Raw genomic sequence first — 22,357 nt, 5'->3', positions numbered from 1 at the left:
ATCAATTTATCACACCCATGATGTCATCTACTAACAAAAAAAAAAAAAAAATCACTTGAAACACGTTACGTCAACTGATATGATAAATAAGTGTAAAGAGCAAATATTCATTAGGGCTTTAGATCACTACAAAGGCCGAAAATAAAAGGAGGAAGACTTGAAATGGGAATATTTCCAATTATGAAATCACTTCTTTTTGGGCAAACACAGCAAAACAAAGATAAGTATGGTTTGGTAACAGTTTTAAAAACATACATTTTTCTCAAAAAATCATAAATTAACAAATGATTTAAAATACAAAAACTTTTCAAATTATTTTTTTTTTAAATAAAAAAAAATCTTACCTTTATATTATATCAAAATAATTTGTACTATAATTAAAAAACACTTTTTATACCCTCAATCATGAGAGAGATGCTTTGTCCTTCAATTTATGAGTGTGTATAAACCACTGAATTAATCTTTATTAAAAAATTAAAATTAGAATTAAGGGCTCACATTAGTCCAATTGTATACAAATAAATAAATAAAATGAGTTTTTAAAATTACTCATAAATAAGGATGCATCGACATGTCCGCACAAAAGATGGGAGTGAAAATTTGAATTACTGACTTCCACTTTATGAGGCATGATCTCCAATTGATTAAATTACCTCTTAAAAAACTGTTTTGTGGATTGATCATCCTAGCCCCAAAAAAGAAAAGAAAAAAAAACGTGTGGCTTTCACCATTCTAAGCCACGCTGGTATTAAGAATTGACTTTTTCTTAAATAATATGGATTTTAAAAACATGTGGCTTCCCGCCATTCTAGTAAATTAAAATTGGCACTATTTAAATAGAGGGACCCACAGATCTAGAAAAGCCATCTATCCCATCCATCACACGACATGTCGTCGGCCCGTGCTTCCCGCCAACACCTCTATTCTTCTCTCTGTCTCCTTTCTTTCTTGTCCCTCCTCTCCAGTGTCCGATCCGACGAGCTTCAAATTCTCCTGAAACTAAAATCCGCGCTCCAACAATCAAACACCGGCGTCTTCAGCACATGGGTACCCACCAATTCTTCCGTTTGCCATTTTGCCGGAATCACCTGCAACGCAGACGGTTCCGTTAGAGAAATCGAGCTTTCGAACCAAAACTTGACGGGGACTCTTCCTCTGGATTCCATATGCCAGCTCCAATCGCTGGAAAAGCTCTCCTTTGGGTTCAACCTTTTGAATGGTCCGATCACGCAGGACTTGAACAAATGCGTGAAATTGCATTACTTGGACTTGGCAAACAATTTCTTCACTGGCCCTGTTCCAGACATATCATCTCTCAGCGAATTACAGTATTTGCACCTGAACAACAGTGGATTCTCCGGCAGTTTCCCATGGAAATCGCTTCAAAACATGAAGGGTCTTATCCGGCTGAGCCTTGGAGACAACCCATTGAGTCCCAGTCCAATTCCAAACGATGTCGTTCAGCTCACCAAGCTCGATTGGCTTTACCTCTCGAATTGCAACATCCAAGGAACAATCCCAGCTGGGATTGGAACGCTCATCGGGCTCATCAACTTGGAGTTTGCCGACAATAACATGACCGGAGAGATTCCGACAGAGATTGGGAACCTCGTGAACCTATGGCAGCTCGAGCTCTACAATAACTCGTTCACAGGAAAACTTCCTGCGAGCTTCAGAAACCTCAAGAAGCTCGAGAATTTTGATGCTTCTAAGAACCATCTCGAAGGCGATCTGTCGAATCTGAGGTTCTCGACCAACCTGGTGAGCCTGCAATTGTATAAAAACAACCTTACTGGGCAACTGCCGGCCGAATTGGGCGAGTTCAAGAAGCTGGTGAACCTCTCTCTGTATGAGAACAAGTTGACGGGTCCTCTGCCTCAGAAGATTGGGTCATGGGCAAAATTCGATTTCATCGACGTGTCCGATAATTTCTTGACCGGTCCAATCCCGCCAGATATGTGCAAGCAAGGTACGATGAAGAAGCTTTTGGTGCTCAACAACAGATTCACCGGCGAAATTCCGGCCAACTACGCCACCTGTTCGACTCTGATTCGTTTCAGAGTCCCCAATAACTTGCTCTCTGGTACCGTTCCCGCTGGAATCTGGGGATTACCAAACGCGAACATAATCGATATCACGTCGAATAATATCCAAGGCCCGATTACCCCCGATATCAAGAACGCGAAGTCTCTCGGGCAATTGTTTGTCGGAAACAATCGCTTATCGGGTCAATTACCAGCCGAGATCTCGGGCGCTACGTCGCTGGTCGCCATTGAACTCAACGACAATCAATTCTCGGGAAACATTCCTTCTAGTATTGGTGACTTGAAGCAATTGGGCAATCTTCATTTGCAGAATAACAAATTGTCCGATTCAATACCAGAGGCATTAGGCTCTTGTGACTCCCTCACTGACATAAATATGGCTAACAACTCGCTTTCCGGCGAACTCCCATCTTCTTTGGGATCTCTACCGACTCTTAAATATCTAAATCTGTCCTACAACCAACTTTCCGGTGAGGTTCCGAAGATCTTTTCGTCCCTCCGGCTAAACCTTCTCGACCTATCTCACAACAATTTCACCGGCCCCGTGCCGCATTCTTAGTCTAACAGTTACTTTCCTGGATTGTATATTAAGAACATAAAACTGAATGACTGTTTGTTACCCTCCTTTTCCCTTTTGTTTTCAAAATAAAAATATTAATAAACAACTTAGAATATAAAATATTTAAAATTATTTTTACTTTTATGTTCCATCAAAATATATATATGTATTTTTTTTAAAAAAAAAACACCACACTCTTTAAAAAGCATTAACAGATCGAGCTTGAATATTTTTTTGTTTTGTTTTGATCATGTCCCATGTCCAAAAGATAAATGTTCATAGAACTACATCTTCTTTATTGATATTTCCTTTCTTCATTCCACAAAATCAATCCCCTCCTCCATTTGGTCAACATATCGTTAAGATTTGTTATTGAGTAATGGCATATATCATACCACTATTCCACTATGCTGACATACTATTAGATTTTTTTTTATTATTATTATTTTTTACAATGACTTATCTAAGAGTGAATTGACAACATCATATCTGTATAATATGATAGTGATGTAATAGTAGTGTGATATGTAGCGTTACTCTTTGTTATCCAAAAGATTCTCATACAAGCTTTGGTTGCTTAATTTGCTAGAGGAATAAGTCTGTTCTCTTTTTTGCTTCTTAGTGAAATTTTAATGTTCTTATAAGAACCAAACGAGTGATTATAGAAACATCTTTAAGGTTAACCACAAAGAGAATGTATATGATTTTCTTTCATAAGAACTTATAATACTTTGTAGAGATTTAACTGTCACTAAATGAAGATTGATAAATATTATATACCACACTATTATCCTAGTTTTATGATGTGACAATGTCAATTAGTCATTTAATTTATTTTTTTTTAAAAAAGAAACAATAGCTTATTGACTGCACGTCTACAAAATGAGATAAAAATATGATATATACTACTAATCATTAACAATATGATTACAAGTAATTGGAAATAATATAATATAGAATCTGAATATATTAAACAAAGATGCAACAATGAATCTAATTAAATTGAGCATTTAACTAAAATATGGGTAAATGTATAATAAATTCCTGAGTAAACACTCATTTTGCAATCATTCTCTAATTTGAACAATGACTTCATAGTTTACCTTCTATTTTTAGTTATATATTTTACGTGTTGGGCTTCGCTTGTTGACTTTAACATAGTAATTTTTGTAATTTTTTTTTATTTTTTTGAAAGGGAGTTTAACATAGTATTAAAGGAAGGACAATGAGTTTGAAACATGACTCCATAGTTTATGTCTCATTTTCAATTAAATATTTAACAATATGTCTAACTTATTCATGGAGAGTTCTAACCAAGATAATATAGTTTACTTTTTTTTTTTTTAGTTAACTATTTCACGTGAGAAAGAGACACATAATGAAGAGTGTTAAAATATTAATTAGATGATTAAATTTATATTTTCTACCAATTTAAACTTTTAATATATGGGGTGATTTACTAAGATACAAGTACTACAAATTCCTATCACAATATAGTTGTGCTTGAATGTTTGTTTTGGAAGTTAATTAGGTTTCCTTGGCTATGTATAAGTAGGGATGAAAAGGTGGACAGTTATTCCACCCGCTAAGCACTTTTGAAGACGGTTATAGTTAGTAGTTTTTAAATTTTTTCAAAACCGATATATATATATGACCTCCTTTTTATATTTAAATATATATAAAAATTTTAGAAATGATGTCCTATGTGGTAGGGTATTATCGTGTTATCATAAAAACGATGTGGTTTTGGTTTTTTGTTTTAATTTTAATTTTTTTATTTTTAAGGTTTTCGCCAATAACTACTAATTGTAACTGCCTTTTTACCTCTATATATAAATAGACAATTAACAAACAAGTCATTAATAAAACCCATCGCAATTAGAAGAAATCCACCTATTCAACAATAAGATAACGATCGAACATGCACTGGCAGAGATCATAAAATAGAAGTTGTTTGGTCAAAGATACATATAAAACTCATTCAAATTGACCAGAAACAATGCACCATGTTCTCTAATGTCTGATAATTTGGCTTAAAAAAACAAAGCAATAGTTCTTGTGTCCCTTTCTATCACTTCCGGACACTGGCATCTACCACAACCCTTCCAATTGAGATGTTTTTTCAAACAATGGAGCACATAGTTTTGGCTAGCAGCAACTAAATAGAATAATACTAGAGATCATATTTTTATCTTTCTTTTTATCCTCTTAAAGTTGATGTGGCTTTTAAAATCACCATTAAATTTTAGATGAATCATACTTGAATTTTGATCTAATGGTGATTTTGAAAACCACATCAACTTTAAGAGGATAAAAAGAGGATAAAAAATGGTCTCTAACATTACTCAACTAAATATTATTGTATTTTATTTATAAGAAAAGAAAAAGAAAAAAAAAAGAAAAAATAAAAACATGTGTTTCTAGGGTCTTCCTTTACCTGCTAACCAGTCAAAAAAACCACTTAGAAAATGAGTGCTTTTGAACAACATTAAAAATTGTAACTTTAGTCCTTCAATTATCATTACATTTTTATTTACGTTTTTAAAATTTTAAAAAGTGATATTAATTTACGTTGTGACCCTATATTATTACTGTATGTCAAATTAGACACTTTTATAAAATCTAACCATTTGAAAATATATATATATATATATATATATATATTAAAAAATTAAACAAAGAAGGAAGACAAACTGAAAATACCAAAAAGGGTTCGCATTTTTCATATTAGTCCCCTTAATTTTTCTTTTCAAATGTTTTTTTTTTTTTTTTTTTTAATAACTTCAAGAGTATTTTGCATAGAAAAACGAAAAAAAAAGTGTCTAACTTAACACGTGATGATAGTATGAGAGCCCCAATATCACTTTGTAAAGTTTGAAGGTGTAAATGAAAAATGTAGTGTTAACTACGGGGCGAAAGTTTATTTTCCCAAAAGTATTCTTTCTAGTCACAATCAAACCCCTAGATCAAAGCTTCTAGACAAGCTTTGGAAAAATGCTTGCTTGAGAACTTTCTTACTCACCCTTTTCTGCTTTATATCAATAATGTAATGGTTAGTAGTATTATCCGTTTGTTAATGATCTTTATATAATGTATTTTGTTTGAAAAAAAACGTTCCAACGTGAGATAAAAATGAAAGCAGTTTTGAACGTTTTTTTACGGGTGTTTTGTTAAGATTTTTGTTTTAGATAAAGAAAACAAAAAGAAGAAAGAAAAAAGTGCTTGGATGCAGTCCATCTTAATTATCTGCCCCCCAATTATTGGTAAAAGAAATTAAAGAAGTACCTTTATCTTTATCCATAGCAAAAGATCAAACCATGTGGGCTCTTACCAGTAGTGGAGATATTTCTCACTAAACTTACTTATGAGTGGCTCTAGCATAGGAGTACCCTCCAACATTGCCATCTCTACTTTGGAACTTTATTAGGAAGTTGCCTACATTATCCTTTGCTTTTGGGATATATTCTTTTCTCACAACAAATAATTCCCTCTTCACTGGATCATATGTTGCAGCAAAGAAGAGGAAACAGTACCCCTAAATGGAATTCAGATTTTTTTTTTTTTTTTTTTTTTCATCGGGATCAAATCATAAACGAAGAGTCAAACCTAATTTTGATAGAAATTAAACCTAATTTCCCGACCCCATGATTCCATCCATGACAAAAAGCGCAAATAATTTAGACTTAGAATGACCGTCATCTTTTTCTTATAATGGTGCTCATAAGTCCTGTCTCCCAACAATTGAGCCATACCACTTTATTATGGATATAAGACTAGAATAAAAAAATTAGACTTCTCCATACTTGTTGACTCCACCATGCATGATGGAAGCTCATATTGACACTTATTTCCACCATCTATCATGTCCAACACTTAGGGACTTGTTTGGGCGTGCGTTTGATAAGCCTATAAGTATGTTTAACACTCAAAAAGTTCGTTTGAAGATAAAAGTACATGTTTGATAAAGAAAAAAATTAAAAACGTTTTTAAGGATTCAACCAAATAGTAATTTTACTAAATAACTAATTGCGATTTTAAAAATTATTGCTTTGAAATCTGTTTTTTTTTTTTTTTTTTTTTGTAAACCACCAAACAAAATGGGTACTAAATCAAAATATCTTACATGAAACTCAAATAGTACGGATAAACCTTGTTGTACTGCAGTGGAAACGAGGTAGAAAAAGAAGGTGAATCACAGAGCACCTATTATTAATTTGTCCTTTAATTAAGCACATGATTTCAACTCTTTTATGAATTTGTCTTCTTCCTATCATGGGAGATTTGATAATAGGGTCATCAAGATACTTCGAGTGGGCCTTTTTTCTAATTTATTTTTTATTGAGAAACACTTGTGTATCACCTCCCAGATCCTTTTTACACCTATCATGGCTTCTACTTTCTGTTTCTTCTTCACTTTTTCTTCCACTTTAAACATTATTTTTATACCTATAATGCTTCAGACTGGCCATATTCGATCTAGGACACCTAATAAGGCTAAGAGGCTGCTTCATCAAAAAAAAAAAAAAACCAAAAGGAAGCCTAAAAGGTTAAGACCTTATTGGCCTTGGCAAAAAAAAATCATGAATATTCGGCATTATGATTTTTCATTTATAAATACATTAACAAACAACTCAAAATACAAAATACCCTTAAAATACATTAACAAACTAATATACCCAATACAAAGTTAGTGATTGAGAAATTACATTAAAGCTTGGTTCCGATAGTCTTGCAATCTTTGCGTAGTATTAATTAAGTTTCCGAGGACCCATGAGGCCAGTACCTAAAGGTCCCATTGGGCATGACGCCCACGAAACCCATAAGTCATTGGAGGGACTCAAGTCATTTTGGCTGTGACAAGTTGATGATAGGCTCACGGCCTAAGCTCATAACTTGTCTTGGCTCGAGATGGAGGTGACTTCACTTGGTGCATACGCACTTGGCTCTTACGTACGATCTGTCATTTTCTTCTTTTATTTACTAACTTAAAGATCAGAGGTGATTTTCTTTGTAGCCTTTGTCTTCTTCATAAGCTTCTCGCATGACATGCGGTGGCCAAATGTCAAAATTCAAAGAGGTTGCCTTAAAGTCATGTTCATGGCTACACATATTGAATGGTGTTGAGATGATGTCTCCAATAATATTTCATTAATTCCAACATCATCTTTCTTGTTTGCATCCACCAGAAAACTATGTTATTGTCTGATTTGTGTGAATTATATTATCCTCCCACCGCCATTCTCTCTAGCTTGCTTCCATTAGTGTAGAAAATCTAAGTCTATCTGTTGTTTGATTCCTCAGGCTTATTTGTTTTTGTGGGAGAGAAAGAGAAAGAGAACATGAAAGAAAAACAAAAGGGATTGTTGGTTGTTAATGGCATATGCCAGCCTGCAATTTCCTACCAAGTCCTAACCATCCTTGCTCTCCAATAATTCACAGAATGCGTTATTTGTCCTCTCCCAGCAGGAAAGAGGAACCAAAAAAAATTTAAAAATTTAAAATAAAATGGAAAAGAAATAAATAAAGATGACAAGAGTACGTAATAATATTAGGAGGAGAGTTGAAATCCCTATTTTTGCATATTATCTTCAAAAAAATGTTATGCATAAAGTTTCCCTTTAAATTGGGATTTTTTTTTTTTTAAAAAAAACCAGTTTATAAAATTCTCATGAGTCTTTTGAGCATGTGAAAATATATAATTTTTAGGAAAAATTACACTTTACCTCCCAAAGTTTGGGGCGATTTGCAATTCGACTTCCAAAGTTTCAATTTTGACAATCCACCCCCTAAAGTTTCAAATTTTTGCAATTCGACCAATATTATTCCAAAATTCCCATATTGCCCCTAATTTTTATTATTTTTTTATTTTATTTTATATATATATATATATATATATATATATATAAAAGAACAAATTTGGGGGTGCAAAAATGGCCAAATGGCCAAAGGGGTGGCAACGGCCACCCCAAATTTTTTTTTTATAAAAAATAAAAAATTATGGGCAATATGAAAATTTTTTGATATAATTAGTCAAATTGCAAAAATTTGAAACTTTGGAGAAGTGAATTACCAAAATTAAAACTTTAGAAATCGAATTACAAACCGCCTCAAACTTTAGGAAGATAAAATATAATTTTTCCTAATTTTTAATAACTTACATTAAAAATAAATAAATTCAACTCAATTTTTGTGAGAAGCTGTCCACAACGGACAAATATCATTGCTACACTTTTCTAAAATATTTGAAAATGAATTGTTCAACGTCATGTGCTTAAACAGTAAAACAGCCAATTTTTGTGATAAAATAAAGTAATTTTAGAAGTCGTTTTCTTTTATATATATATATATATTAATTAATGTAATTTTAAAATCATTCCTAGATTTGTATAAATTAATATTAAATTTGAATTAATGATAATTTTAAAGTTGTAGAGGATAATCTGTAATTTAAAGTTCTAGAAGAAGGTAACTCTTAATTTGTTTTATTTTTTGCACGCGTACTGTGGCCCACCTGTCTGTCGGGGTGTCGAAATTGAACATGTTTCACACCCTTCCAAGCCAATCTTACATCATACAAGACAGAAACTCTTCCACTGCCTGATCACGCGCGCGTGATTTCTCAACCTTCCAGAAGTTGATTTTTTTTTTTTAAAAAAAAAAAATTTTGTTTATTAAATCATTCTATTTCTGTTTTTTATTTTATTTTTCAAAATAAAAACATTAAATACCAAAAAAAATTATGTTTACCTTTTCTCTCTCATGTTAAATCTTTTTTTAAAAAACTATAATAACCGTACAAACTTTTTTTTAGTTGAATAATGTTTTATTAGAGAGGCATAAAAGTATTTTTACACATTTCTATTACCTATTTGATAATTTAAAAAAAAAAAATCCTAAAAGAGGTCTAGAATTTCACATAAATACAAACTCAGAATTTTAAATTTATCAAATTTTAAAAATGGAGTCTTAAATTTTAAAATGTCCAAAAAGTAAAATAAGCTGTTGATTTTTTTTTTTAAATTATTATTATTGGTTATGTTTCCAATTCTATAGACACGAATTACTAATTTAGAGGTTAATTGTATGATAAAAAGGCTCATACACGAGATCCAACTTGAGTTGCAAAAGGTTCAATGTATCAAATCTTTTTGGGCACGCGCTTCAGTGGTGCGTCTAGGATTAAGTAAGATCTTTGGTTCCTCACTAAACCACGTGGGTTCTCGACTCGTGAGACACAGAAAGTCAGCTTCGGCGGCTTGATTCTTCCGTGCTTCATCAACCGACTTCCCACCAGACGACATTTTTTGTATAAACAAAGTTAATGGGCCTTCACGTCATTAATATCTTTATTGTATTGTAGTCACATGAAAAAGCACGATTGCAATGGGAGATTTTTTTTTTTTTTTTTCATTCTTTAAAAAAAAAAAAAAAAAGGAGGTTTCTCTAACAAAATAATATATTAAAAATTTCTCACATCCAAACATAATCTATACTTTGTTTATCAAGTTTTTTTGCTATATCCCACATTATGGGTTATACAAGCTAAGGGAAGATAATGAAATTAAATCCAATCATATCTAACTACATGAGTAACTAGTTAATATCTAACTCTATGAATGTCATGTACCGTCCTAATCAGTTTTCAGATTCGTAGCATATTCTGACAAATCATGTTTTTGTCCATTGTTTGATCCATTTTAACTTTTCAAACTAGACAATGATTGCCTCTCTTTTCCATCACCGCTACAAAAAAGCATTCGCAATCGCAATCTCTTTCGCTTCCTCTATCACCAATGACAAATTCATTCACACATCTAATAATTCTTCTGCCATCTGTCAGTTATTTGCTCCTAAACAAAAAACCAAAGAAAAAAAATGAAAGACAGATTAGAGATCTAAGATTGCTACTCTGAAGGTTTCTTGTAAATAAAATCTTAGAAACCAACTACAAATAATCAAAATCTCAAATAGTAGACAAAACTTTGAGTAATGCTATTAATCCCTATTGTGCTCTTCTTGAATCCATCCAAGAATGATGTGGCTATTAAAATTACAATTAGGCTTGTGATTGATCATTATTAAATTTTGATCAAATGATAATTTTAATAGTCATATCATTATTGGATGAACTCAAAAGCGACACAAGAGAAATTTCTATAATTACTCTAAAACTTTAACCCGTAAAAAATCATTTTCATTTACAAAATAAATGGTGAATCATAAAATAATCTCTCGAGGATCTTATTCTAGACTTTCAACCTATTAATTTTAGATGGAGATAGGATTATATGAATATGAGTATATTAGGATAACCTAACATAAACCAAACTATATCAACCATTCAATTAATATGATTTTTCTTTCGAATATTTTGTTAATATAATATGGGTATAGGCATCATAGCCCATTGATTGAGGTTGTTGAACGAATATTTGTGAATCTTAAGAATATATGTAGTAATTAAATTAATATTTTCCCATAAATAGTTGTATTTTCTCTTATCCCTTAGGCCCGTGGGTTCTTTTGCAGCGTAATTGAGTTCATCCAAACAAGGACTTGTTTGTTGTTTCATGCTGCAAGGCTACTCCATTTGTCCATTTTGTTCACGACACAAAATCTTTTTTCTTTTATTTTTATCTTTGTTGGCTTTTGCAAATCGTTTTCTTGGTCTATTTAAAGTAACTGTTACAAGTCAATGGCCTTCGGGGCGGCTCTCTTTTTGTATAATCACACTGACATGGTGGCCTACTTCCTCATAGCTCGTGATGAAAAAAATCGGTGGGAAAAACGAAAAACAGGGTGCTTCCAGAAGAAAATTAAAGAAAAGAAAGAAGAAAAGGTCGTTCCATCATTTGGTGCTCCATATGGTAACATACTTCTTTTTTAAAATAGATGAAAAACAAGTATAAGGAAGCATAAACAAAACTACAATATATATATATATATATATATATATATATTAAATAAAAAAAACTACAAGTGGGTCCTTCCTAGTTCCCACCATAGGTCTAAGTTTCTTTAAAAAAAATGAAAAAAATCATTTTACCCCTGAAGTTTTAGGAGTTTTTCAATTTAAACCCCAAAGTTTAAAAATTGGCAATGTACCCCCCAATGTTTCAAAAAATTTCAATTTAAACCTTTCGTTACTAATTTCTGTTAAATTGGACGAATTTTTTTTTTAAAAAGCCTGAGGGTAATTATGTAATTTTAGAGATTTTCGTTCAATTTGACGGAAATTAGTAACGGAAGGTTTAAATTGAAAATTTTTGAAACATTAGGGGGGTATATTGCCAATTTTTAAACTTTGAGATTCAAATTGAAAAATCCTTAAAACTTTAGAGGGTGAAGTTGATTTTTTCCTTAAAAAAAAAAAAAAAAAAAAAAATCAAAGTGCTTTGAATTTTTATATATATATATATATATATATATATATATATAGCAGTTAATTTTAGATTAAGATTTCTTACAATTTTAAGTCATAGTCGTAGATTCTCAAATTAAACAATTTTGGTCAGTTTCTAGGCTTCAAAATGTTTAAAAAATGCCACCTATTAAAAATGTGGTATGTTTTAGTTGAAAATTGAGTATATTTTTATGAGGTTCTTACCATCTGTGTTGTAAAAAAGCTTTAAGTAAAAAATTGTCTTTTGATTTTTTGCAAAAATGAAAAGGAAGCATTTTGAGAGAAAAATTTTTTTTAGTTACCTCGATAACATGCCACCTTTTTTTTTCTTTAAAAAAACAGTTCAATTTTATTCATTGATAAACGAGCATAAAACTCAAACAACCCATAGCAAAGTTCTGCAGCAATTATAGCCGAAGTTACGAGGTTACAAGCGTAAAAAATGACGTATGACGTATTACATTCCAGACGTATTACATGTCACCTTTTTAATAGATAGTATTTTTCAAGTATTTCGATGCTTAAAAATAGTCTAAATTATGTCATTTAAGAAATTATAGAAAATCCTCGTCGGTCCATTTTGTTAAGTTATGAACACAAAACTTGGCCTCCTGTGAATATATTTTTTTTTTTCCTGCTAATAACAGAAAAATTAGCGGAGAAGATATATATGTTGATTAATATAAATGTAATTCTCTTTTCTTTTTCTTTTTTTCCTGTTTTTTGAGAAAGTAATTCTCTTAAAATAATGTAGGTTTGCAAAATACGTTAATTAACAATCATAATTCATAAATAAACCTCATGGAATTATAACAGAAAATTGAAAAGCAACGGTTCTCATGATGCAGCCGTACTAACCGTTGTGAATAAAGTGACGAGAGGTTTCTACATTGATTCGAGAAGGTAATTAAAATGGCACTATCCTCACTCTTAGCTTCCAAATCTTCTCTCTAGTTTTTCCCAAAAGTCTCTGCCATTCCGTCCGCGACACGACATGTCGCCGCCACACACTTCCCGGCCACACCTCTATCATTCTTTCTATATCCTCTGCTTCTTCCTCTCCCTTCTCTCCGGCGTCAAATCCGACGAGCTCCAAATTCTCACGAGACTCAAATCTTCGCTTCAGGGCTCAACCACAGACGTTTTCAGTTCATGGGAATCCTCCTCCAGTCCGTGCAATTTCGCCGGAATCACCTGCGACTCGAACAATTTGGTCACAGAAATCGAGCTTTCGAACAAAAACTTGACGGGGACTGTTCCTCTGGATTCCATATGCCAGCTCCAATCGCTGGAAAGGCTATCCTTGGGGATCAACCAGTTGCACGGTCCAATCACAGAGGACCTGAAAAACTGCGTGAAATTGCAATATTTGGACTTGGCAAACAATTTCTTCAATGGCTCTGTTCCAGACATATCCACTCTCACCGGATTACAGTATCTGCACCTCAACAACAGTGGATTCTCGGGAAATTTTCCGTGGGATTCACTCCGAAACATGACAGGTCTCATTAGGCTGAGCCTCGGAGACAACCCTTTCAATCCCAGTCCAATTCCAAGCGTCGTCGTTCAACTCACCAAGCTGGATTGGCTTTACCTCTCCAATTGCAACATCCAAGGACCAATCCCAGCTGGGATTGGAAAACTCACGAAGCTAATCAACTTGGAATTTTCCGACAATAACATGACCGGTGAGATTTCAGAAGAGATTGGGAACCTCGTGAACCTATGGCAGCTCGAGCTCTTCAACAACTCCTTCACAGGAAAACTTCCTGCGAGTTTAAGAAACCTCACCAAGCTCGAGATGTTTGATGCTTCTACGAACTATCTCGAAGGCGATATGTCGGAGCTGAGGTACTTGACCAACCTGGTGAATCTGCAACTGTATTTTAACAATCTTTCTGGGCAGGTTCCTGCCGAGTTGGGCGAATTCAAGAAGCTGGTGAACCTCTCTCTGTACTCGAACAGGTTGACGGGTCCTCTGCCTCAGAAGCTTGGATCTTGGGCGGAATTCAATTTCATCGACGTGTCCGATAACTTATTGACCGGTTCAATCCCACCAGATATGTGCAAACAAGGTACTATGAAGAAGCTTTTGCTGCTTAACAACAGATTCACCGGCGAAATTCCGGCCAACTACGCCAATTGTTCGACTCTGCTTCGTTTCAGAGTCCCCAATAACTTGCTCTCCGGTACCGTTCCCACCGGAATCTGGGGTTTACCCAACGTGAACATATTCGATATCTCGTCGAATAATATCCAAGGCCCGATTACCTCCGATATCAAGAACGCCAAGTCTCTTGGGCAGTTGTTAGTCGGAGGCAATCGCTTATCGGGTGAATTACCGGCCGAGATCTCGGGCGCTACCTCGCTGGTATCGATTCAACTGAACGACAATCAGTTCTCGGGAAATATCCCTTCCGGTGTTGGTGAATTGAAGCAACTCAACAGCCTTCATCTACAAAACAACAAGTTCTCTGGTTCGATACCAGATACGTTAAGCACCGGCGTTTCTCTCACCGACATAAACATGGCTAACAATTCGCTTTCGGGTCAAATCCCATCCTCTTTGGGATCTCTACCGACTCTTAATGCTCTGAATCTCTCCAACAACCAACTTTCCGGTGAAATTCCGGGGACTTTTTCGTCTCTTCGACTAAGCCTTCTGGATCTGTCTCACAACAGGTTGACCGGTCCCGTGCCGCAATCTCTGTCACTCGCAGCGTATAACGGCAGCTTCGCTGCAAATCCAGGCCTATGCAGCTCAATCATCGGCTCCGTATTCCCTCGTTGTCCTTCGGCTTCAGGCATGTCCAGGGAAGTCCGTACACTCATCATTTGCTTCGCAGTGGGTACTGCTTTATTGATTGCGTCTCTGGTGTACTCTTTCTACTTAAAGAAGAGGGAAAAGAATCATAGCCGTTCGTTGAAGGATGAATCTTGGGACGTGAAGTCCTACCACGTGTTGAGCTTCACGGAGGATGAGATTCTTGATGCTGTCAAGCAAGAGAATCTGATTGGAAAAGGTGGTTCTGGCAACGTGTACAAGGTGGTGCTCGCTAACGGTAAAGAGCTTGCTGTGAAGCACATATGGAACGCTGATTCCAGAGGTACTGGCCGGAGCACCACCGTGCCGATGCTCGGAAAGCGCGGCGGGAAGTCCAAGGAATTTGATTCCGAGGTGCAGACTCTGAGCTCCATAAGGCATGTGAATGTGGTGAAACTGTATTGCAGCATCACCAGCGAGGACTCGAGCTTGTTGGTGTATGAGTTTTTACCGAATGGGAGCTTGTGGGATCAGCTGCATTCGTGCCGGAAGACGGAGCTCGATTGGGAGACGAGGCATGAGATTGCGGTGGGAGGAGCCAAAGGGTTGGAGTATTTGCATCATGGGTATGAGAGGCCGGTGATTCACCGGGATGTCAAGTCCAGTAATATTTTGCTGGATGAGTTTTTGAAGCCAAGGATTGCTGATTTTGGGCTTGCTAAGATTGTTCAGGCCAATGGCGGCAGAGATTCCACCCATGTCATTGCTGGAACACACGGCTATATTGCTCCTGGTTAGTGAATTATCAGATTCCTTACTTTGTCTTTTTTCTTTGATTCTTTGATAAAGTTAATGAATTTTTCTTTGAATTTGTTGATACTGCAGAATATGGGTATACATACAAAGTAAATGAGAAGAGTGATGTGTATAGTTTTGGTGTTGTGCTGATGGAGCTAGTGACCGGAAAAAAACCGATCGAGCCGGAGTACGGGGAGAACAAGGACATAGTGAGTTGGATTTGCAGCAAGTTGAAGGACAGAGAGAGCATACTAAGTGTGGTGGACTCAAGAATTCCAGAGGCTTTCAAGGAAGATGCAATCAAGGTACTGAAAATTGCAATTCTCTGCACAGCAGCGCTTCCGGCACTTAGGCCAACGATGAGAACCGTAGTCCAAATGCTTGAGGAAGCCGCGCCATATAAATTGGTCGGAATCGCCATTGGCAAAGATGGTGCTAGTAAGAGAAATGAAGTGAAGGGTACTGAGAAAACAAGTCCAGACCTTTAAGTTTTTGGTCATGATCTCCATTGTCCTGCGAGGTGTAACATAGCATTATTGTGTAATAATAGATGAGAGCTGAGGTTATTTGTAGATATCAGTGATAAAAAGCCTCTAGATTTTTGTGTTCTGTAACATAGAGGAATCAAAAATGAGGGTGATGGGCGGTTCCCTTTAAGCAATTGAATCCATATATGTTTACTTTCTCTTCCCAATTGCCGCTTCCCAAGAATGCAGCATATATTTGCAGGGAAAAAATGAAATATATTTCATGCTCATTATCCTTTGCTTTTGGGATTTATTCTTTTCTCACAGCAAATAATTCCCTCTACACTTGATCATTTGTGGCAGCAAAGAGGAGGAAACAGTACCCAGAAATGGAACTCAGATTTTATCAAAGAAAACCAAAAGACTCATGCCAGCCTGCAATTTCCTACGAACTCCTAACCATGCTTGCTCTCCAATAATTGACAGAATGAGTTATTTGTCCTCTCCTGGGAAAGATGAACCAAAAAAAAAAAAAAAAAAATGGAAAAGAAAGAAATAAAGAAGACAAGAATAATATTAGGAGGAGAGTTGAGACCCTACTTGCTTTTCTGATTATTTTTTTTAAGAAATTTTTTAATTTAGCCTGTTAAATCGATATTTGTCCTTAAAACATGTAATTTTTACTTTCACTTTTAATTTTTACTCTCACTTTTAAATTTCGAGAAAAACTTTGTCCTAACCATAGACCAATAAGTTTCCTTTTTTTTTTTTTTTTTTTTTTTTTTTTTTTTTTGCATATTATCTTCATAAAAAGTATTATATATATAAAATATACATACTCCTAAAATGATTCGCTTGGATGAAATTGATCTTCCTCACAAATGGCTTTTGGAGAATGTATCTAAACCAGCTCGAGTAGAAAATGATACCATTAATCTTGATTACATCTAACAGTATTTGAATGGATCTGTTAACATCAGTTTTTTTGATTTGAACCTTTCTAACAAAATTAAAAGACCATTGTTGATCAATGAAAGAAGAAATTATTTTATTGGTTCAACCACCACAGAAGGACTCCAATGAAGAGATAAAGACGTTGAAATTTTTTTATATATATATATGTTTCTCAAGTATTAAAGACCCGTAATGATTTTATAAATTTGATAAAAAAAAAATTCTTCCACCCCATTTTAGAGAAAAACGTTGTTCATTACAAACAAATACCATGAGCTTCACTTTTCTAAAATATTTGATAATTAATTATTCAATTTTTTTTTCTTTTACATGTCCACAATAAGATATTTAAACTAGTGACTTCCGTTTCATGAGATGTGATCTCCAGACAATTGACTTACCCCTTGGAAACACACAATTTATGCAATAAAATATGGTAATCTCAAAATTTAAAGAAGGAAATGTGGGAAAAATTCTAGAAGGTAATTCTAAAATTTGTTTATTTCTTGCACATAATGCATACTGTGGGCCACGGCCCACCTGCCTGTGGCCGGGCAACAGAGCGGTGGAAAATTGAAAATGTTTCACACGGTGGGTCTTGGGATTAGAGACTTCAAATGATTAGAGGAGGCAATCTTCTCTGAAGGGCGTGATGAGGCGCGTGCGAGTTGTCGAATCTCTGGTTCGCACTATCCTAACAACCTACTAACCACGTGGTTTCTCGACCTCGTAATTAGACACATCAAGTCAGCTTCGGCGGCTTGACGCTTCCGTGCTCAACCAACCGACTCTCTCCACCACACGACACTTTGTATAAATAAAGTTAATGGGCGGGCCTCCACGTAATTATTTCTAATTTATTGCTTTTATTAATATTTTTTATTTTGTATTGTGGGTCACTATGAAAAAGCACGATCGAAGTGGGAGATCGAGTTTAACGTGACTTTGAGGTTTACACCTCAAAGTCACCTTAAACTTGATTAGAGTTTGACAAATTTTATCAAAATCATATCCATTTAAAAAAAAAAAAATTGAATCATAAAATAATTTAATGAGGATCCTATTCTAGATTTTCAACCTATTAAATTTTAGATAGAGATGTTATTATATAATGAATGCTACGTAAATATTATTTTTTGCTTCTTTTTTTTTTCTTAGGGATAGGTGGAATAAGTTTTTTTTTTTTTTTTTTTTAGAAAATAATGTTCACGTTGGACTAAGACTGATAATTTTGACACGAATCGACAACTTGACACGAATACGACACGAAATTAGCAGGTTTGGATTTACCCTAAATGGGTTTGGGTCATAAATGGGTCGACCCGTTTATAACCCGTTATGTTTTTCTTAATAGGTCAACCCGCGAGCCACCCGTGGGTGACCTGTTACACCCATTTAGTTTTTCTAAATTTTTTTTTTGTTTATCCTTAATGGATTTGGGTCATAAATGGGTCAATTGACCCATTTATGACCCGACTCATCACTTTTATTTATTTATTTATTTTTTTTTTAAAAAAAAATCACTTTCTAAGCTAAATGGGTTAAGCAGGTCGTGTTAGATGACCCATGAAATTGTCATGTCGTGTTCGAGTTTAGTGAGGCCGACCCGTTAGCTAAACGGGTCATATTTGAGTTTACCTTAAACGGATCACGGGTCTTAAACGGGTTGACCTGTCAACCCGTTTTGCCACCTCTACGTAGGACCTTTTGCCACCTCTACGTAGGACCAAAAGAACATCCAAAAAATCCGTAGCATTTTTCATATCAGGATGTTAGGATATCTTAAGATAAACCAAACTATATCAACCGTTCAATTAATATGATTTTTCTATCGAATATTTTGTTAATATATGAGTATAGCCCATTGATTGAGTTCATCCAAATAAGGACTTGTTTGTTCTTGCATGGTGCAAGGCTACTCCATTTGTCCTTTTTGTTTGCATACAAATCTCTCTTCTTTTTTTTTCTTTTTTTTGGCTTTTGCAAGTAGTTTTCTTACTCTAAAGTAAATGCTACAAGTCAATGGCCTGGAGTGGCCCGGCTGCTCTCTTTTTCTATAGTCACCGACACTGTGGGCTACTTCTACTTCAGTTGGTGGTAAGCAGTCCAAAGAAAAACAAGGTGCTTCGAGAAGAAAAGACAAAAAAAAAAAGAAGTCCATTTAATAATAATTTTAAAAAATAAAAAATAAAAGCATAATAAGAGGAGAATGTGTAGCACTTCTTTGTGCTGAAAAATGCTTCCTTTGGTGCTCCATATGGCAACATAATTATTTTTTAAAATAGATGAAAAACAAATAGAAGGAAACATAAACAAAAATACAATACATACATATAAAAAAACACAACTACAAGTGGGTCCTTTCCGGTTCCCACAATCGGGGAGAAGGTCTAAGTTTCTAGATAATAAAACGGATATATTTGGTTTTGGTTTGGATCTAAGCCACTTCTTCCTTAACCTCACAGATTCAATAATAATTTTGAAAAGAAAAAAAAAATAATAAATAAATACTATAGAAGAATGTATAACACGTCTCTTTGAGATACCAAGAAATTTAAGAGGCTGTTGTTGTTTGCCATCACAATTGTAGCTTCATTCCATTTTCTCCAAGTACACATTAAATAACCTCTTCTAGAACAAGCTTTGAAAATCAGCAATGTTTTCATTGATCCAATTATTAGATGCTTATGACTCGGTCAAGAGCGTAATTGGAACCATTGTTTGGTCAACAACCAATAATAATTAAAAAAAACAGCCATGTATGATGAATATAATAGGGCTTCATAAGTCTTTCTCTTTTGGTCAGTTTTTTATTTATTTATTTATTTATTTATTTTACCTACTCTTTTGGTCAGTTGGTTGGGAGTTAAAGGGACAAAAAGATCTAGAACTAGAAGAGAGATTAAGGGACACTCGACAGAGACCCACAGTACCTTTTGGCCCAAGCTAATTCTGGGATATGTCACATTTCTTAACAAATGGGCTGCTTTTAGAGGGCTAAAGAAAGGACACAATCCATAAAATAAAGAAGAAAAAAATTATTCTAACAGGCTTTGGGAGGAATTCCAAAGGGTCCTATGAAAATTTAGAAATTCTATAATTTGATATAAAAAGATTTCCAAAATGGCATGATTTTGTGTATGGATTCAATAATAAAAGAGAAATATTGTCTTTCATGTTTATTTTTTTGTCAATTTCATGTCTTCATATAAGAAATAAATAGATTCAGATGAATAAAAGATGAGTTATAAATGTTAGAGAATAGGCTCAAGTATAGAGAATGATTTGTCATTGGCTCATATAAATAAGCCTCTTGATTAAATATGAGTCATTTCTCTCCTTCGGCCTCTATATAATACGGCTTATTATATATGTACAATAAAATCATTCAATAAAAGAAATGTGTAGATGTAAGTTTTATGCCGAACCACCTTAATCTTATGTCTTTTATTTATTTATTCCACTCTCATAATAAAAACCCTTCTCTTATTTTTCAACTGCATCCAGCTGAGAACAAAACCACAGTGAAGGAAGAAAACCTGCAAGAACCACCCATTTCACTAAAGATTGAAGAACCCAAAATTACTCAAAAGACCCCCAGAAAAATGTGTTAAAGCCCAAAATATTTGGCTTGTTTTGGAACGGGGGCCGGGGGCCGCGTGAACGCAGGCCCCCACAACCACAAATTATGACTTAGGCTCTGCCACGTGGGCAGACCTTAGGCCCCATGGAAGTCACAGGCCTAGGCCATGGGCCTTCTTGATTACCATAGACCCTGTCCAGGTATGTATCTTCTCCGTGGCTCGTGTTTCTCTTTATATGGTAGCACCTCAGCCTTCTTCTTCTCCTTGCTTCTTTTCCATGGGGGACAACAGTGTCGTCAGCATCGTGATCTTCTCTGCATCTTTTGGTTAAGTATTTGGAAGATGATGCTCAGTAGTTTTTTTTTTTTTTTTTTTTTTTTTGACTAGGAACCCTTTAAGGAGGGGTTACTTCGTGTACCGATTCTTATTTGGCATGCGAGAATAGAATTTCTTTCTTTCAAATCCTGCTCTTGACCGACTCATAAGCATCTATCTAATTATTGGATCAATGAAAACATTACTGATGATGTAATTTAGAGTAACTATTAACAAAGCTTGTTCTAGAAGAGGTTATTTTATGTCTACTTGGTGAAAATGACTTGAAGCTACTACCGGTTTGATAGCAACCACCAACTGCTAAATATCACAAGCCTCCGACCACTTAAATCTCTTGCTAAATCTCAAGAAAGAAGGTGTAAGAATTCTATATATATTAAATGCTAATTAACAATAAAACTAGCAATGGAAATAATTTAATATATAAGTAGCATTGTTTTGCTCAAGCAAATTGAAGAACAACTTCACAGCAACCAAAACTAGAAAACCAATATATATATATATTGAGAGGTTCTTCTGACATATGTCTCTCAATGAGTGCCAATTGATAGAATACACATGCCTTATTTATAGGTAGGTCAGGAACCCTCAATTAGAGCTATTACCTTAATTATTCTTCCCATCAAGGAATAAAAATCAAATAAATAATCAATACAGCTTATTGATTCCACAAAATAAAATCAGTAATGAATTTAAATATTTGTTTTCACAAGAATTAAATTGACAATTTAATTCAGAATATTTGATTTCATAAAATCACTGAACACGGTAATTATATATATTTTATAATCACAATAATATATGTGATATAAGGGATATACCTTAAATGGAATTTCTTACATTCTCCCACTTGGCTTTTATGACATATAAATTTCTTATGGTGTTCGGTTCTATGATATAGTCATTACTTTATTTATTCCAACCAGTTATGGAATCCTACCATTCATGGAATCCTCCCACTTACTCAAAGAATACTACACACGAATCATGGCGGTAAAGCTGTTATATAATAAGCCGCCCCTTCCATGTATCACAATATGCAATATCTCCCTAAATGAATACCTTATGGATAATATAATTTATGAATGAACATCCTATAAGTCATTTGGATCCAAACTTCATTTTTATCCCCATGGATAAGGAAATAAATGTGCACAAAACTTTATTAAAATAACATGATGTCTATAGACTGATTAGAAAGAACCAAGTATAAAATGAATCAATGAGCCTCATATGCTCCACATGACTGTTAAACTGCTTTACCGGTAAACCTTTAGTCATGAGATCCGCAATCATTAGTTCTGTACTGATATGCTCAATGAATACTTTATTCATTTTGATGTTCTCTCTCACATGAAGGTACTTTTTTTTTTTTTTTTTCTAAGTAAATAAGGAAAGGGCTACAAAGAATGATCTTTACCACTTTTGATCCGAAAGGAAGAAGAAG

At 34.4% G+C, this 22,357-nt stretch overlaps 2 protein-coding genes and 1 pseudogene across 2 annotated transcripts; 2 read left to right on the top strand and 1 right to left on the bottom strand.

Moving 5' to 3' along the window:
* The first annotated feature begins 888 nt into the window (after window positions 1–888).
* On the top strand, window positions 889–2,604 carry LOC132185436 (uncharacterized). Its single transcript, XM_059599210.2, has one exon. The coding sequence runs from the start codon at window positions 889–891 to the stop codon at window positions 2,602–2,604; it is 1,716 nt and encodes a 571-aa protein (XP_059455193.2).
* A 10,225-nt stretch (window positions 2,605–12,829) lies between these two features.
* Window positions 12,830–16,335, top strand: LOC132184113 (receptor-like protein kinase 7). Its single transcript, XM_059597618.2, has 2 exons — window positions 12,830–15,564; window positions 15,657–16,335. The coding sequence occupies exons 1-2, from the start codon at window positions 13,002–13,004 to the stop codon at window positions 16,055–16,057; spliced, it is 2,964 nt and encodes a 987-aa protein (XP_059453601.2). The 5' UTR covers window positions 12,830–13,001; the 3' UTR covers window positions 16,058–16,335.
* Window positions 16,336–20,638: 4,303 nt separating this feature from the next.
* On the bottom strand, window positions 20,639–20,781 carry LOC132185995 (U1 spliceosomal RNA; annotated as a pseudogene).
* Window positions 20,782–22,357: the final 1,576 nt, after the last annotated feature.

This window comes from Corylus avellana, chromosome 7 (genome assembly GCF_965113065.1).
Source record: "Corylus avellana chromosome 7, dhCorAvel1.hap1.2, whole genome shotgun sequence".
In the NCBI taxonomy this organism is placed as follows: domain Eukaryota; kingdom Viridiplantae; phylum Streptophyta; class Magnoliopsida; order Fagales; family Betulaceae; genus Corylus; species Corylus avellana.
Note: the sequence above shows the minus strand (reverse complement) of the source record. Positions and strands in the feature narration are given on the sequence as shown.